This window comes from Dendrobates tinctorius, unplaced genomic scaffold, assembly GCF_039654945.1.
Source record: "Dendrobates tinctorius isolate UK_male_01 unplaced genomic scaffold, ASM3965494v1 ptg000037l, whole genome shotgun sequence".
In the NCBI taxonomy this organism is placed as follows: domain Eukaryota; kingdom Metazoa; phylum Chordata; class Amphibia; order Anura; family Dendrobatidae; genus Dendrobates; species Dendrobates tinctorius.
The window spans coordinates 5,554,381-5,571,592 of record NW_027361705.1 but is presented as its reverse complement, the minus strand read 5'-3'; the positions used below and the strand labels follow the sequence as shown (position 1 = coordinate 5,571,592).

Below are 17,212 nucleotides of genomic sequence, written 5' to 3'. Positions count from 1 at the left end.
GTGTAAAGGTAATACAGTGATCACCAGTGACATTACACAAAGGAGCTCTGCATATAGTGTCAGTGTACAGGTAATACAATGATCACCAATGACATTATACACAGGAGATCTGTATATATTTTCAGTGTACAGGTAATACAGTGATCACCACTGACTTACACAGGAGCTCTGAATATAGTGTATAAGGTACAGGTAATACAGTGATCACCAGAGACAGTATATACAGATGATCTGTATATAGTGTCAGTGTACACGTAATACAGTCACCACCAGTGACATTATACACAGGAGATCTGTCTGTACACAGTATACGAGGGGTCTCAAACTCAACTGGGTATATGGGAAGCATATAGAAAAAAATGAATTTGGGGAGCCTCATTCTTTGAAGGACAAAGTGATATTTTGCACTGCTTACTTTTAGGATTCTATCTTACACAAGTTTGTGATTTGTATACTTTTTGCCACATTTCATTTATATGTATTAGGCATCGCTCAATTTATTTTCATTGAGTGACGCCACGCATGTCTAGTCGGCACGTGACTGTATATATGCAAATTGCCGACACGTGAGAATCTTGACAGCATGAAGTGCACACTGTGAAAATTCAGAAATCTGCAGTCACATAGAATGACTGCAGACTCATCACAAACATGGGTAACCCCTTTAATGCGCCTACCAAATAAAAACATGAGAATTAGTCAGTATCACAAAAAAAAATTTACATCCAGGTATCTTATAGATGACGTTGTCTCTTGAAGTGTCCTTTATGTTTTCTTCTTCATCTTGTCCAGACGCTATGAAGAGTTTTCTCATCCATAGCCATCTCTGCAGACATCCATCTTCTCCGGTCTCCTGCAGCACATCCCTACACAACACCCTTAAGAATAGCAGTCTCATTATAATGCTCGTGAATAAAAATCTCCCCTACACTGAGCCACTGAATAAATAAATATAAATACCCCCATCACAATAAATCTCCACCAGACACAACACTAAATACCCCATCACAGTAAATGTTCCCCCATGCCCATTACAGTAATTCTCCCCCACACACAGTAAACAATCCCATGGCTGTAAATAGCCCTCCCATACAGTAAATATGTCACCGACAGCCGTAAATACCCCCACACAATAAATACCACCCCCCCACACACAGTAAATAGCCACACACACACAGTAAAAGCCAAACACACAGTTATACCTCTCACACACAGTAATGACACGCATCCAATCTTCGGTGTCTTCAGCTTCACTAAAGTGGAGCTCTTACCAGCATTGGGTGCCAGCGAGTGACATCAGCAGCGTGACCACATGACGTGATCACGCTGCTGGAGTAGCTCTGACTTGGCGGTTAGAGCTTCAATTGTATTCGCGTCTGAAAGATGCAAGTACAATTGAATACTGGGAGCCAGCATGCTGCAGCTTCTCTGTGCCGGCTGTCAGCTTGATAGCTCGCACAGAGAACTGCCGACTCAACAGTCCGGGGGGCGGCAGTTCAGCTGATAAACACTGGACCAGGGATCGCCAAGGGGTTTACAGGGTCTGCGGGCCGCATGAAGCAGCCTCGGAGGTGGCTTGTGGCCCACATGTTTGAGACCCCTCCAGTGTGCAGTGTCAGTGTACAGATAACACACGGACTCACTGGTGACGTCTCTAGTTTAAGTACTTCATCTTCGCTTTTCTTCTTCATCTGGCACAAACTACTATCGCTTCTATAAGACAGTTATCTATAGCTGATCGCTTCTAGAGCATATTCCACTTTTTCCCCAATTCTTAAGGGGGCTTTACACATAGCGAGATCGCTAGCGATATTGCTAAAGCGTCACCAATTTTGTGACGCAACAGCAATATCGCTACATGTGACACTTACCTCCAACCGGCCCCCCGGCTGGATATCGCTGATGGAGCTCGAACGTCCTAAGTAATTTTCTTCTCGTTAGCGTCCTGCTGGCGCCGACTAGCGATGCATGGACACAGGCGGAAGACGTCATCATCGCTACCGTGTGAAAGGGAGGAGCGACCGCCGAGCATCGCTGGATCGCTGATGCGTCGCTGGTGAGATTTTCTTTCTGGCAGCTCACTAGCGACCATTTAGCGATGCACCAGCGATCCTGACCGGGTCGTATCGTTGTCGGCATCGCTGGTGCATGGCTAAGTGTAACGGGACCCTTACACTTCGTCAGAAATGCCAGATGAAGAAAAAAAGAGACAGTGCTGCCCTACAAAGTAACAGGGCCTCCCTTTTGTTTCTCTATGAAAGACAGTATCCTCAAAAGTAAATTATATTACAGCAGTAATAATGTCCCCTAATTGGCCCCTACACTAATTATGTCCCCACTTACCACCATAAACTAATAATGCACATACCTCATTTTGGCCCCCATACTGTAATAGTCACCCATCCGGGCCCCCTTTATTTAACAATATCCCCAAATGTATCCTTCCATAAACTGGGTTTCTATTTTTCCCCCCATATTCTGGGCCCCTATGTGCTCCACCCCATTTCAAGGAGCCAAATGTATTCCCCCCAAAAAAAACCTGGGCTCCTATGTATCCCCCATATCCTGGGCTCTTATGTATCGCTCCCATATCCTTGGCCCTTTGCTCCACCTCTATGCTTCCCCCCCATTCTGGGCCCCTATGTCTACTCACTACCTTGCCCATTCACAGAGGAAAAAAAAATCTCACCTTCCTGTGCTCCTCCGGCAGTGTCCTCTTGCAGTTTCATATTGGCGTGGTCTTTAACATGGACGCTGACAATTTTTTTTAAATGTCACTGCTATGTGCCACATGATGAGGTCAGCGCACGGTGCATAGAAGCGACGCTCCGGCAGCCATCATGCAACAACTGCATGCTAAAGAACACGGCTTCTGAAAGAACTGTGGTGCTTGTAAAGACCACAATTACCTGCAAACCCTTATTATATCCGGCATGGGGGCCCACCAGAGGATTGTCTGGTGTTCCGGTGGGTCAGTCCGAGACTGAAAGTCAAAATGCAATACACTACACATCATAGCAATTAGTAGTTTTCATGACTGAACTTTAGGATACTTTAAGGTTCTAGCAATCTTCTGGATTGAATACTTTCATATCTTAAAGTAATAATAGGCAATACTTTCTATTTACTTAGCTGAGATGCTCTTATTTTAGTTTTGCACAATTGTGAATAGATTTCAGCAATGTATAGAACTGTAAAGAACATTATGCGAAAACTGCCACTGGAAAACACAACTAATGGTCAGAAACACTTTCTGAAGGCACGAGATACCACAAATGAACTCTTGATGAGGCATACCTGTTCAATGGAAGCCATTTCAAGTGACAACCTGATGAAGCTGCATGAAAGAATGGCAAATATGTGTAAAGCTATTATCAAAATAAAAGGTGGGGAGAACTTTCAGGAAAAGAAGGGTTAACAAATTATGGTTGGTTTTACATATTTCATTACTCCTTGTTTCCATAAGTTTTTGTCATGGCTTTATGTCTGCACTCAATATCTAAAATGTGCACATTCCAATAAGAAAAAGAAAAACCACTGCATGAACAGGTGTGTTCAATCTTTTGGCTGGTACGGTATACTAGAAAGTATTTTAAACCCACTTCTACTTTTGCTGAAAGTAAAGTTCACGTTTAAATTTGTATTAATAATAAAACAATGTATTACAAATTTTCACATACCGAAGATGAGCAACCAACTCCTTTTCTTCCATCAAAAAATTCAAGAGTACTTTGCTTGCATAGCTATATGCCTTCTCAATTCTTTCAACATACGCACGTTCTTTAAGTGTGTAAATGATCTCCTTAGCATCAGGACATGTGACATCACAACCGCACTCTCTGACTACATTAAGGTATTTACCTGGTAAAGAACAGTGTAAAACAAGTAATAGTTTTTTTTTTTTTTATAACGAAACAACTTTCATTTTCTTTATGTAGGTGAGGTCAAAAACAAAACAGTAAAGATGGAAAATTTAGTTTGATCTTCCTCGTTACCTGTACTTAGAATCTTGTCTGCAACCTTCTGAAGGAATGATGGAATCTGCTGTTGCACAATGGTGTATCGCTGATCCCAATACTTGTCATTATAATCTTCCTGAATTTTTTCTTTTTGTAACTCATGCTCTTCTACCATGAATTCACTGTAAAAAAAAAAAAAAAAAAAAAAAATACTGGTGAGAGAGTATGTATAAAAAAAAAAAAATAAAGCTCAGGTTAATGTCAATGCTTTTTTCATGTACTTCTCTCATTAAATTTATTTAATTCATATTAAACAGCAATATTTGACTATTACGTACACACTTCTCAAGACGTGGGGTGCGCCTGCAAGGGTTACTTTATCTAATTTCACTCAAAGCTCCCAACCTCTGTTTTTGGCTAAAAATTGAGCATAAATCAAACCCGACACTGTCCACACACCCCAGTAACTTAACTCACGCAGCCACCACTCAAACACAAAGGATGATGAGTCCCCAAAATATGCTACTGTCTGACAATCAAAAGGTCACACACACAAAAGCCATGGATTCTCTAGAGCATACAAGGATCAAATTTAAAGATTTTAATTTTTAAAATAAAAATGCACAATGCTTACAATGAAATATATAAAAAGATAACAAAACAACCACACACAAATATGCAAAACTGTTCTAAAATAAAGAGGAAGAAGCAGAAATAACTAAACTGTAATGAACACCAGGGGGAGTAAGGAGGGAGACAGCGATCTAGAGTCAGAGCGTGCGGCTGCAGCAAGTGCGAACCGCACGAGAACCGGACCTGAGACATGTGCCCACCAGGGGAGTGGCCAGAGGCAAAGCTAACTCCTGTATGGGAAAGAAAATGAAAGCGGGAGCCAGCGGCATCTGGAGCGAGGTCAGACAAGCAGAGTTCAGTAAACAGAGGGTAACGCAGTGTAGTGGGGGCGAAGAAGGAGACTGGTGTAATAAAAGCCAAAGTCAGAAACCAGACAGGAACGCGGTAACCAGGGGCGCAGACAGGAGGGTAGTCAGAGGTCAGAGAACTTAGCCAAAGGTCACAACCGGAGACATCATAGAAGTACAGAATCACAAAGCAGACAAAACGTAGGACAGCCGAATCATACACAGAACAAGAACTGAAAGGCACAAATGGTATACACTAGAGTCACTAGGTCAGCTGCTCAGCCGAGAACTGAAGTATCACTGACAAAGAGTCCAGCACCAGAGCAGGTATAAATAGTCCACCAAAAAACCAAAGGGAATACAAACAGAGTTAACCGCAACAAACCCAGGACGGAGAAGGAAATCCCGTCCTGAGCCATGACAAACGTTTCCGTCTACAGTTAACTTCTGTTTCTTTGAGGGATGGAGAAATGAGGTATGGATCACATCAGCATATGCAGCCCTCACATGTGAACAAATTCATTTTTAACCACTCAGCTTTTTATAGTCCTGACCCTAGGTTCGTATTTCCAGGATGACCTGAATTGGGCCATTTAAAAGGTGCTGTTTGAAAAATGGACAATGGCTAATTTGTAGCATTTCAAATACCTTGCGTCTCCGCCTTAGGCAGGACACACACTAAACGTGTGAAAAATCTATCTAAGTCTCCCTGCCAAAAGTCACAGGAGTGTAAAGGCCCCGTCACACACAGCGATCTCGCTAGCGAGATTGCTGATTTTGTGACTCCACAGCGATCTCGCCAGCGAGATCGCTGTGTGTGTCCTGGATCAGCGACCAGCCCCCCTGCCGGTTATCCCTGATAGTGCAGCATCGGCCTGGGCCGTTTTTCGATCGCTGGTCTCCCGCTGGCCAGCGCGCATCGCTGCATGTGGCAGCGAGAGACCAGCGATCAGCGACGCTGTTTTCTAATGTAAACATCGGGTATCCAGGAGCCGCGGCTCCAGGATACCCGCTGTTTATCTTGGAAACCGGCGCTGGTTTCCAAGGTAAACAGCGGGTATCCAGGAGCCGCAGCGCCTGGATACTTGATGTTTACATTAGAAACCAGCGTCGCTGATCCTGATCGCTGGGGCTGTCTTGTGACAGCTCACCAGCGATCAGCCTAACGATGTCCCAGCAATCCCATCATGTCGGACCGTTGGTGGGATCACTGGGACATCGTTATGTGTAACGGGGGCTTTATAAAAGTGTCATGTGAGTACAATCTGATTTTTACACCTAGCATCCAATTGATATCTGAATACAGTGCGATTTCTATGCAATTTTAACAGAGCAATTCTCCAAGCCATTTACTCAACGTTCTCAAAGCAAATTATTCTTCAAAAAAAAACAAAACATTAATATATATAATAAACATATACACACATATATTATATATACATACATACATACACACACACACACACACACACACACACACACGCAAATATATACAGGGAGGTCCAAAAGTAGGTAGACAGAAAATAATGAGATTTATTTTGATTTATATATAAAATTAAATTTACTAACACAAGCATAACATTGACAATTAAATTTTATTCTGAACAATAATACAAAAGCACTTAAATTTTACCAAAGCAGGTGCTCAAACTATTTTCCATCACAATTTGCACAGCTTTGAAGTCTGCCTCTTACGCTTCGACAAACATTTTAGCACAAGTCTCTTTGGGTATTAATTTCTTGAAATGCATCTCTTATGTAATTTATCAAATCACTGACACTTTTTGGTTTTCGACTATAAAACTTTGTCCTTGAGTACTCTGATTGGTTGCGAAGGGCAACTGAGTCAGTTTCACTTTACACCATGTTTGATAAATATCCCCCTTCATAACCCTATTACACATACTGTCCACCTACTTTTGGACCACCCTGTACATATGCATATATACAGTGCCTCGCGAAAGTATTCGGCTCCCTGGAACTTTTCAACCTTTTCCTTTTGATGCTTCAAACAAAGATACCAAATGTAAATTTTTGGTGAAGAATCAACAAGTGGGACACAATTGTGAAGTTGAAAAAAATTTTATTGGTTATTTTAAATTTTGTGGAAATTCAAAAACTGAAAAGTGGGGCGTGCAATATTATTCGGCCCCTTTAACTTAATACTTTGTTGCGCCACCTTTTGCTGTGATTACAGCTGCAAGTCACTCGGGGTATGTCTCTATCAGTTTTTTACATCGAGAGACTGAAATTCTTGCACATTCTTACGTGGCAAACAGCTCGAGCTCAGTGAGGTTGGATGGAGATCGTTTGTGTACAGCAGTTTTCAGCTCTTTCCACAGATTCGATTGGATTCAAGTCTGGACTTTGATTTGGCCATTCTAACACCTGGATACGCTTTTTTGTGAATCATTCCATTGTAGATTTTGCTTTATGTTTGAGATCATTGTATTGTTGGAAGACAAATCTCCATCTCAGTCTCAGATCTTTTGCAGACTCCAACAGGTTTTCTTCAAGAATGGTCCTGTATTTGGCTCCATTCATCTTCCCATCCCATAAATTTTAACCATCTTCCCTGTCCCTGCTGAAGAAAAGCAAACCATGATGCTGCACAACCATGTCGGAGAGTGGGGATGGTGTGTTCAGGGTGATGAGCTGTGTTGCCTTTACGCCAAACATCGTTTGGCATGGTTACCAAAAAGTTCGATTTTGGCTTCATCTGACCAGAGCACCTTCTTCCACATGTTTGGGGTGTCTCCCAGGTGGCTTGTTGAAAACTTTAAACAACACTTTTTATGGATATCTTTGAGAAATGGCTTTCTTCTTGCCACTCTTCCATAAAGGCCAGATTTGTGCAGTGTATGACTGATTGTTGTCCTATGGACAGGCTATCCCACCTCAGCTGTAGATCTCAGCAGTTCATCCAGAGTGATCATGGGCCTCTTGGCTGCATCTCTGATCAGTCTTCTCCTTGTTTGTGATGAAAGTTTAGAGGGATCGCCGGGTCTTTGTAGATTTGCAGTGGTATGATACTCCTTCCATTTCAATATGATCGCTTGCACAGTGCTCCTTGGGATGCTTACAGTTTTGGAAATCAGTTTGTATCCAAATCCGGCTTTAAACATCTCCTCACCAGTATCACAGACCTTCCTGTTGTGTTCCTTGGTCTTCTTAATGCTCTCTGTGCTTCAAGCAGAACCCTGAGAGTATCACAGAGCAGGTGCATTTATACGGAGACTTGATTACACACAGGTGGATATATTTATCATCAATAGTCATTTAGGACAACATTGGATCATTCAGAGATCCACAAAGAACTTCTGGAGTGAGTTTGCTGCACTGAAAGTAAAGGGGCTGAATAAGAATTTCCCCAAAAATGTAAAATAACCAATAAATTTCCTTCAACCTCACAACTGTGTTCCACTTATTGCTGATTCTTCACCAAAAATTTACATTTGGTATCTCAAGGTTTGAAGAATGATATGTGGGAAAAGGTTAAAATAATTTCGCAAGACACTACACATATATATATATATATATATATATATATATATATATATATACACACAGTACTGCCTCTATCAATTAGAAGGGAGTATTGGAAATAAAATTATGTTACAGCGGTGGAAATAATCTGTAATTGGGATATTTGATCATGTTGAAATATCAAATATCCCAATTACAGATTATTTCCACCACTGTAACATAATTTTAATTCCAATACTCCATTCAAATTAATAGAGGCAGTACTGTTTAGGAACGCTATTTTTTCTCCCCATGCAAAGGCACAGATCAATCACTTTTACCCAGATCCTCCCAGTCCTCACACATGATACACTTCCCTTCACTTTTATTGGAGCGCAGGAGCTCCTATTCATTAGACATGGGGCTCTGTGTGATTGACACATTGAGCCGGACACTTCCTGCTCACCACTTCCGGTGAACGCGGACGCTGTCCCGCCTCCATTTGATTTAAGACCGCTGACAAGGGCACACGTGGCTAGCAGATGAGCGGGGCATTACGGTGTCTAGCCGGTGCACGCCGACCCCACACCTCCACTGTGTAAGAATTTACAGCAGGGTCCTTCTTATTTATTGCATGACGCGGTAGCGGCTGTTTTACCGCTTAGTACACACTCCCTTGTTTTTCTTCCCTTAGCTTCATATGGACCTACTCATTTCTTCCTGAGTTTTACGGTTAGGCTGAGTTCACACGTGGCTTTTTTTCGCGTTTCCGCGGCGGTTTTAACCGCGTGATTTTGCCGCAAAAACGCGAAAAATAAGCATCCCATGCATTCCTATGGGATTCCGCAATGCTGTGCTAATGCTGCGGTTTTTACCGCGGCGGAATCGCTTTGCGGTAAAAAACGCAGCATGCTCATTAATTTTGCTGAATCGCGGCGATCCCGCACCCATAGGAATGCATTGTTCTGCTTACTTTCCGCATGTGGCTGTGCACACCATGCGAAAGTAAGCGGAACAAATGTGGATGGTACTCACGGTCCGGAGGAGAGAAGACTGTCCTCCGGGCTGTGGGCACCATATCCCTGTAAAAAATAGAATTTAAAATAAAAAATATTGTTAGTCTCACCTCCCGACGCCCCCCGCAACCTTTCCGCCTCTCTCCATGCTCCCGTTCCCAGTAATCCTTTGTGAAAATGCCCCCGATGACGTACGTTCTCGCGGGATCACGACGTTTCGCGGTCATTCGCGATGATGTCGCGCGAATGACCGCGAAACGTCGTGATCCCGCGAGAACGTACGTCATCGGGGGCATTTTCACAAAAGATTACTGGGAACGAGACCGTGGAGAGAGGCGGGAAGGCTGCGCGGGACGTCGGAAGGTAAGAATAACACTTTTTTTATTATTATTTTTTACATTTTATCTTTTACTACTGATGCTGCATAGGCGGCCTCAGTAGTAAAAAGTTGGTCACACTTTTCAAACACTATGTTTGACGAGTGTGACCAACCTGTCAATCAGTTCTCCGAGCGATGCTACAGATCGCTTGGAAAACGCTAGCATTTTGCAAGCTAATTACGCTTGCAAAATGCTAGTTTTTCCGCGGGAAAACCGCGGGAATTTAAAATGCGATTTTCCCGTGGAATGGAATTCCGGAACTCTCGCGGTAATTTCCGCGAGAGTTCCGCTACGTGTGAACCCAGCCTTACAGTTCCAAACAGGTATGCCCACACCAAATATAATATAGGATGAGTTTACATCATATTTTGAATACTTCATATATATTTTTTTGCAGGCTAGCGTCCACAGCACCTCTATGGGGATTTAAACATTTCTCCTTGTATAGCCATACATTCTTTTTGCAAGGTATATAAACAACCTGACTCATCCATTTTTACCTATTTTGGAGACAAAAAGAAAATATTTTATTTTTTATTATTTTTTATTTTTTTATCTTTTTTCTATTTTTTATTTTCCATTTTTTCAGGCTTTTATTCAGCACACCTATTTTCATAAAAACAGGAGATACTATTTAGATCTACATGATAGTATAAAGTAGGTATGACTATAATATTCTTCTATAGATACCACCACCATTAGATATTCCACCACTATAACTACTCACTTGGTTCACCACAGATTTCCATAGGAATTCTTATCTGGATACCGGATTATTATTCTGTGATAGCAGTAGGGTATGCCCCCCCTTTTTTCAATTTTTTATGCTTTCGCTTCATTGCTTTCTTTCTCACCTGGTTCACCTATCTCAATATTGTGATATATATATATATATATATTGTTATATACACGGTGACCACTACTATGTGATGATATTGCTTGTGATTTATATTACGGTCACCAAACAACATGTTTGTACAATATTGTCTATTTTATGAGGACCTGTTATGATTCTCTTTTGTATGTATCTTGTAATTTTTATAGCAGACTGACGAAGGCCGATTGTAGGCCGAAACGTCTTTTCTAGGACTGCAAAAAATACATAAAATAAATCACAACTGCAAGGGATTAGTCAGTTGAGTGACAAGTTACTTTATTATTCACTTCAGTCTGGGTAACCTACTTGTGCACCTTGCGGTAGTGCCACGCTATATTTGACACAGTCTTTCCGGATAATGACGGGCCGCAGGTGTGTACCGTGATGTTGCACCGAGAAAGAGTCTCTGGACAGTTGGACTCAGAGTCAGGTGACTCTGACAGGAACTCCTCTCGTTTCCTCTCTGACCGAGAAAAACGTCAGGATTCGCTGTAAACACGGGGTCACGGTGGACTATGCAGTAGCCACAGTAATGTTTGAAGGGACCAAAGGCGGTGAGTGCAAAGGGGGCGGGATACCACGTGACTTAGTGTACACCTTGGAGAGGGGCCGGGACTTTGTTTTGTTTGATGACGTATGGTCAGACGATGGAGACATTTTGACTGTGGGGTCAGAGGTAGAATTGACCGAAAGAAGAGGTACATTTGCCCAACTTATGGACCTAACGTCTCGTGACATGATGGATGGTGACCTGACTGACGAGACAACTGGGGTAAAAACACAGTTAGACGGTAACGGGATGGTTCACTCGGCTGACAGACTGACCCAGTGGTACCCATTGACAATACAACTAAAGTAGTGGTGCGACACGTGCTGGCCAAAATATAACAAGATCATGAGATACAGTTAATAAAAGAAAGTGGAAGAACGAGAAAGATTCCTGAGACAAATGGCCGAGCACAGGGTGGAGAGGCTCGATAAAGAAGTCTTGGAACTCAGAGGAGTAGTAAAAGGTCTTCTGTGGGAGAAGACCTTGGACGAAGACTTACAGCCTCCAAACACTTTAACAAGACGGAACTGCCAGTACCCATCTTGGCAAGGGGTAGTGAAGAGATAAAAACTCATGAAGGTTGTGAGCTAAGAACTGAAGAAGACAGTCACCCATTCGGGTCAACTGTAGTGAGGGAAGTGTCCGTGGTAAAGCCAGAGCTGTTATGAATGGGTCACCGAGGAGGAAAACTAAACAAGCTAAGTCACAGAAAACCAGAGAGGTTGGTAACTATGCAGATTGCAGACCCCTGATCCTAACCACACAACTAGCAGTAGCCGTGGAGCGTTCCTACGATGAAACTAGACGCCTCGTCACAGCCAGAGGACTAAATAAGCCTACAGCAAGAAAAGGGGAAAACTAACTGCCCCAGAGCAGACCCCAAAGGAATAGACAGCCCCCAAACATGTATTGACGGTGAAACAAGATGAAAACACAAACACAGATAGAAAAATAGGCTGAGCAAACGATGGGGCCCAAACTAACTAGCAAGGACAGGAAAGAAAAGACACTGTCTGCAATCTGCCCAAAAAACCCTTCAAAAATAAAATAACACTTCTGATAACAAAATTAACCCTGAAGTCACTAGACTTCTCCCACTATATCAGCACTCTGAAATATTCTGAGACAGAGCAAAAAAGAGGCCAATCTTTGTCCCTTCCAAAATAAGGGACAAATAGCAAATTGGCAAATACAGTTAAGATTGGAAATTCAGCACAGCCCCAGCCAGAGCTGGCTGACCATACAAAAAACTGAATAGACCAACAAAATCAAGTGTGAACATTAGCAGAAACACTTAGCTTGAGATGACTGGAACAGAGCTGAAAACCAAGACCTGAAAAGCCAGAAGGAATCACCAGCACCAGAATAGGGCGTCGGCTGTCTTAAATCCAGTCAGATTCCAGAGATCCAATCGTTATCCTCATCATCAGGTGGCAGATCTCTACTAATTAAATCAACCTCACTACCTCCTGTTACCACCAGAGGGAGCCCGGAAGGAGAACTCAACTGGTAGACCAGAAAATGAGTTCACAACAGTACCCCCCTGGAGGAGGGGTCACCGATCAGGATGGCCCCTGTGAAATGCACGAACCAATTTATTGGCATGAATATCAGAGGCAGAGATCCAAGAATTATCCTCCTGGCCATAACCCTTCCATTTGACCAAATACTGGAGTCTCAGTCTAACCAAACGAGAATCCAATATTTTCTCTACCTCATATTCCACATTGCCTTTAACCAATACAGGGTCAGGAGGTGCTGCCATAGGAACTACTGGCTCAACAAACCTCTTCAACAGTGATTTGTGAAATACGTTATGGATCTTGAACGTAACTGGAAGAGCCAATCGAAAAGAAACAGGATTAAGAATCTCCAAAATCATATAAGGTCCAATAAATCTTGGCTTAAATTTTGGAGATGCAACCTTCATAGGAATATTCTTAGACGACAACCAAACCATATTACCCACTTTAAACCGGGGACCAATGGTCCTATGACGGTTGGAAAATCGCTGGGCCTTTTCCTCAGAGAGTGACAATTTATCCACCACTTGGTCCCATATCTGCTGCATTCTCTCAACCACAGTGTTCACACCTGGGCAGGATTTAGATTCCACTTGCCCTGAAGAGAATCGAGGATGAAACCCAAAATTACAGAAAAAGGGTGACATCAAAGTGGCAGAACGAGCTCTATTGTTCAGCGCGAATTCGGCCAAGGGCAAAAATGAGACCCAATCATCCTGATCAGCAGATATAAAACATCTTAAATAAGACTCCAAGGTCTGGTTTGTTCTCTCAGTCTGCCCATTAGTCTGGGGATGAAACGCGGAAGAGAAGGATAACTGAATTCCCAGATTGGAACAAAAGGCTTTCCAGAATCTGGAAACAAACTGGACTCCTCTGTCAGACACAATGTTCTCAGGAATCCCATGTAACCAAACCACCTGTTCTAAAAACAAGGGCACCAACTCAGCGGAAGATGGCAACTTTGGGAGTGGTACAAGATGGACCATCTTCGAAAATCTATCACAAATCACCCAAATAACAGTCATTTTCTGAGAGACAGGAAGATCAGAAATAAAATCCATTGAGATATGGGTCCATGGCCTCTTGGGCACCGGCAGGGGCATCAGCAACCCACTAGAACGAGAACAGGGTTTAGACCGAGAACAGGTCAGGAACATACAATTTTCCCATAGGGCAACGCTCCGGTTTATCCTCCTGAAATTCCTCCAGGGCGCGTCTCAAATCGGGCGAAATGGTAGAAAGAACTACCCCCTCACCTAGGATGGTAGTAGGCTCGGTCACATTAAAAGAATCAGCAAAGAAACTCCTAGAAAGGGCGTCTGCCTTAACATTCTTAGTGCCCGGAAGAAAAGAGACCACAAAATTAAAACGTGTAAAAAAACAAGGCCCATCTAGCCTGTCTAGGATTCAAGCGTTTGGCCGACTCCAGATAAATCAAATTCTTTTGATCGGTGAGGACCACAACTTGATGTCTAGCTCCCTCCAACCAATGTCTCCACTCCTCAAATGCCCATTTCATGGCCAACAATTTCCGATTCCCCACGTCATAGTTGCGTTCAGATGGGGAGAACTTTTGAGAAAAGAAGGCACAGGGATTCATCTTAGAAGTCACAGGGTTTTTTCGGGACAAAACAGCTCCTGCACCAATCTCAGAAGCATCTACCTCCACCTGAAATGGAAGTGAGACATCAGGTTGCCTTAAAATTGGAGCTGACGTAAATCTCCGCTTAAGCTCCTGAATTGCTGAGACAGTCTCAGGAGACCAATTCAGCACATCAGCGCCCTTCTTGGTCAGATCAGTCAGTGGTTTGACAATACCAGAAAAATTACCTATAAATTTACGATAGAAATTAGCAAAACCCAAAAACTTCTGGCGAGCCTTCAAAGAAGTAGGCTGAACCCAATCATAAATGGCCTGTACCTTGGCCGGGTCCATTTCAATAGTCGACGGAGACGAGATAAATCCCAAAAATGAAATCCTCTGTACACCAAAGAGGCATTTCGATCTCTTAACAAACAAGGAATTTTCCCTCAAAATCCGGAACACAGTCCGGACATGTTCCACATGAGAATCCCAATCACTGGAAAAGATCAAAATATCATCCAGATAGATGATCAAAAACTTATCCACATAGTCTCGGAAAATATAATTCATAAAGGACTGGAACAAAGAGAAGGCTGGATGAAGTGAGCTGGGACTGGCTCAGGAAACGCGTTGGCAATAAACATACCTTGAATTCTACCACAGCAGCGCAGTCTCTTATTGCCCTACCAGCCTTCTCTTTGTACCAAGTGCTTGGACCTCGTGCAGACTGCTGCAGCTGTTTTATGCGATTATAGGTGTTGTGACTCTCACAACCCTATCAGGTGAGCCTAACACTTGCTGTGCACTCATCTACTTTCCATACAGACCTACGCATTGGAAGCGCCCTGTCTCCCCCTTTTCTTTATAAAGGATTGGAAGACAGAAGGGGCATTAGTGAGCCCAAAAGGCATCACCAGGTACTCAAAATGTCCCTCTGGAGTATTAAACGCCATGTTCCATTCATCCCCGTGCTTGATGCGAATAAGATTATACGCCTCCCTGAGGTCAAGCTTAGTAAACCAGCAGGCACTCAACTCTGGAGAATAAATCATACATCAGAGGTAACGGGTACTGATATTTAACCGTCATCTTGTTAAGGGAACGATAATCAATATACGGTCTTAATGAACCATCTTTCTTGGCCACAAAAAAACCCCAGCACCTAAAGGTGACGAGGATGGTCTAATATGACCCTTCTCCAACGACTCCTTAATATAGGATCGCATAGCATCATGTTCGGGTACTGATAAGTTGAAAAGCCGACCCTTGGGAAATTTACACCCAGGCATCAACTCAATTGCACAGTCATAACTCCTATGAGGAGGCAAAGATGCAGACTTACTCTCACTAAATACATCAGAAAAATCGGCCAGATAATCAGGAATATCATGAGACTGAGGAGAGGTGGAGAAAACAGGAGCGTCCCTAAGAACACACTGACAACCCCAACTCACCACAGACCCAGATTTCCAATCCAAAACTGGATTATGAGTTTGCAACCAGGGAAAACCCAGAACAATAGTATCATGCAAATTATGCAGCACCAAAAATTTACAATTTTCTTGGTGGTCTGGGGCAACTTGCATTGTCGCCTGGGTCCAAAACTGAGGTTTATTCTCCGCCAATGGAGTAGCATCAATACCCCTGAAAGGAATAGGCGTCCGCAGAGGCGTCATAGGAAAACCACAACATTTAGCAAAGTCCAAATCCATCAGATTCAAAGCTGCTCCTGAATCCACAAAAGCCTTAGTGGAAAACGTGGATAAGGAGCAGATCAGAGTAATTGCCAAAAGGAACTTAGGTTGTACATTGCCCACAGCAAATGTGTGTGCAAAACGCTTCTCTCGTTCAGGGCAGACAGAAATAATAGGAGAGGCGTCTCCACAGAAAAAACACAGCTTATTATGCCTTCTAAACTCCTGACATTGCGCCCTAGACAAAACCCCATCACATTGCATAGGTTCAGACGTTTGTTCAAAAGGTGGCAGCGCCTCCCGTGTAGCTTTACGTTCACGTAAACGCCGATCAACTTGAATGGCTAATGACATAGAATCATCCAGACCAGTGGGAACAGGAAATCCCACCATAACATCTTTTACGGTCTCTGATAAACCCTTCCGAAAGAGAGCTGCCAAAGCACCATCATTCCATGTAGTAAGGACCGCCAACTTTTGGAATTTTTAACAGTATAACTCTGCAGAATCCTGACCCTGGTTTAATGCCAACAGGGTTCTCTCAGCTTGATCAACAGCATTAGGTTCATCATACAACAACCCCAAGGCTTGAAAAAATGCATCCACATTAGTCAGAATAGGATTTTCAGATGTCAGAGAAAAAGCCCAATTCCTGGGGATCGCTGCGCAGCAAGGAGATGACAAGTTTAACCTGCTGCGCAGAGCTCCCCAATGAGTTAGGCTTCAAGGCAAGAAATAATTTACAATTATTCTTAAAATTCAAAAATTTAGACCGATCCCCAGAAAACACATCAGGAGTAGGGATCTGTCACGGCCCCCGTCGCCACACCTCCCATCGTGCACCCTGCCAGGCACCCCGCCATGCGCTCTCTTACTTACCCAGCGCCGCAGCCTCGTTCCCCCTTGCTTCGGCGGCGGCGTCCTCCTCTAACCGGCCTGCGGCCTGTGACGTCATTGTGAGCCCTGCGCATGTGCCATAGGCCGCGGCCGGCTCACCCTCTCTGACCTTATCCTCCGGCGGTGCCCTGACCCGGTAGCACCGCCGGACCAATGGGGGCACAGCTGCAAGTATATCAGACCGCCCTCCCTTAATGGAGGCGCCTGATCGTTGTTGTTACAGCAGCATTCTAGGTCCTGTGGTTCTTGCTTTGCATTCAGTTTCCACCCTCTCATTCCCTTGTGTTTCTTTGCAGTCCTACTCCAATCCTGCCTACCAGTCTCCGTACCTGCAGTCCGACTC

General features: G+C 43.4%; 1 protein-coding gene across 6 annotated transcripts in view; it reads right to left on the bottom strand.

Moving 5' to 3' along the window:
* Positions 1-17,212, bottom strand: part of TUBGCP2 (tubulin gamma complex component 2) — a 1,139,845-nt gene that overhangs the window by 598,674 nt on the left and 523,959 nt on the right. For all 6 annotated transcript variants that reach the window (XM_073573858.1, XM_073573862.1, XM_073573860.1 and 3 more), the window contains 2 exons: positions 3,996-4,141; positions 3,681-3,861 (listed from right to left, as the gene is read on the bottom strand). In XM_073573858.1, the coding sequence (XP_073429959.1) occupies positions 3,681-3,861; positions 3,996-4,141 (327 nt within the window). The remainder of the gene's footprint in view (positions 1-3,680; positions 3,862-3,995; positions 4,142-17,212) is intronic.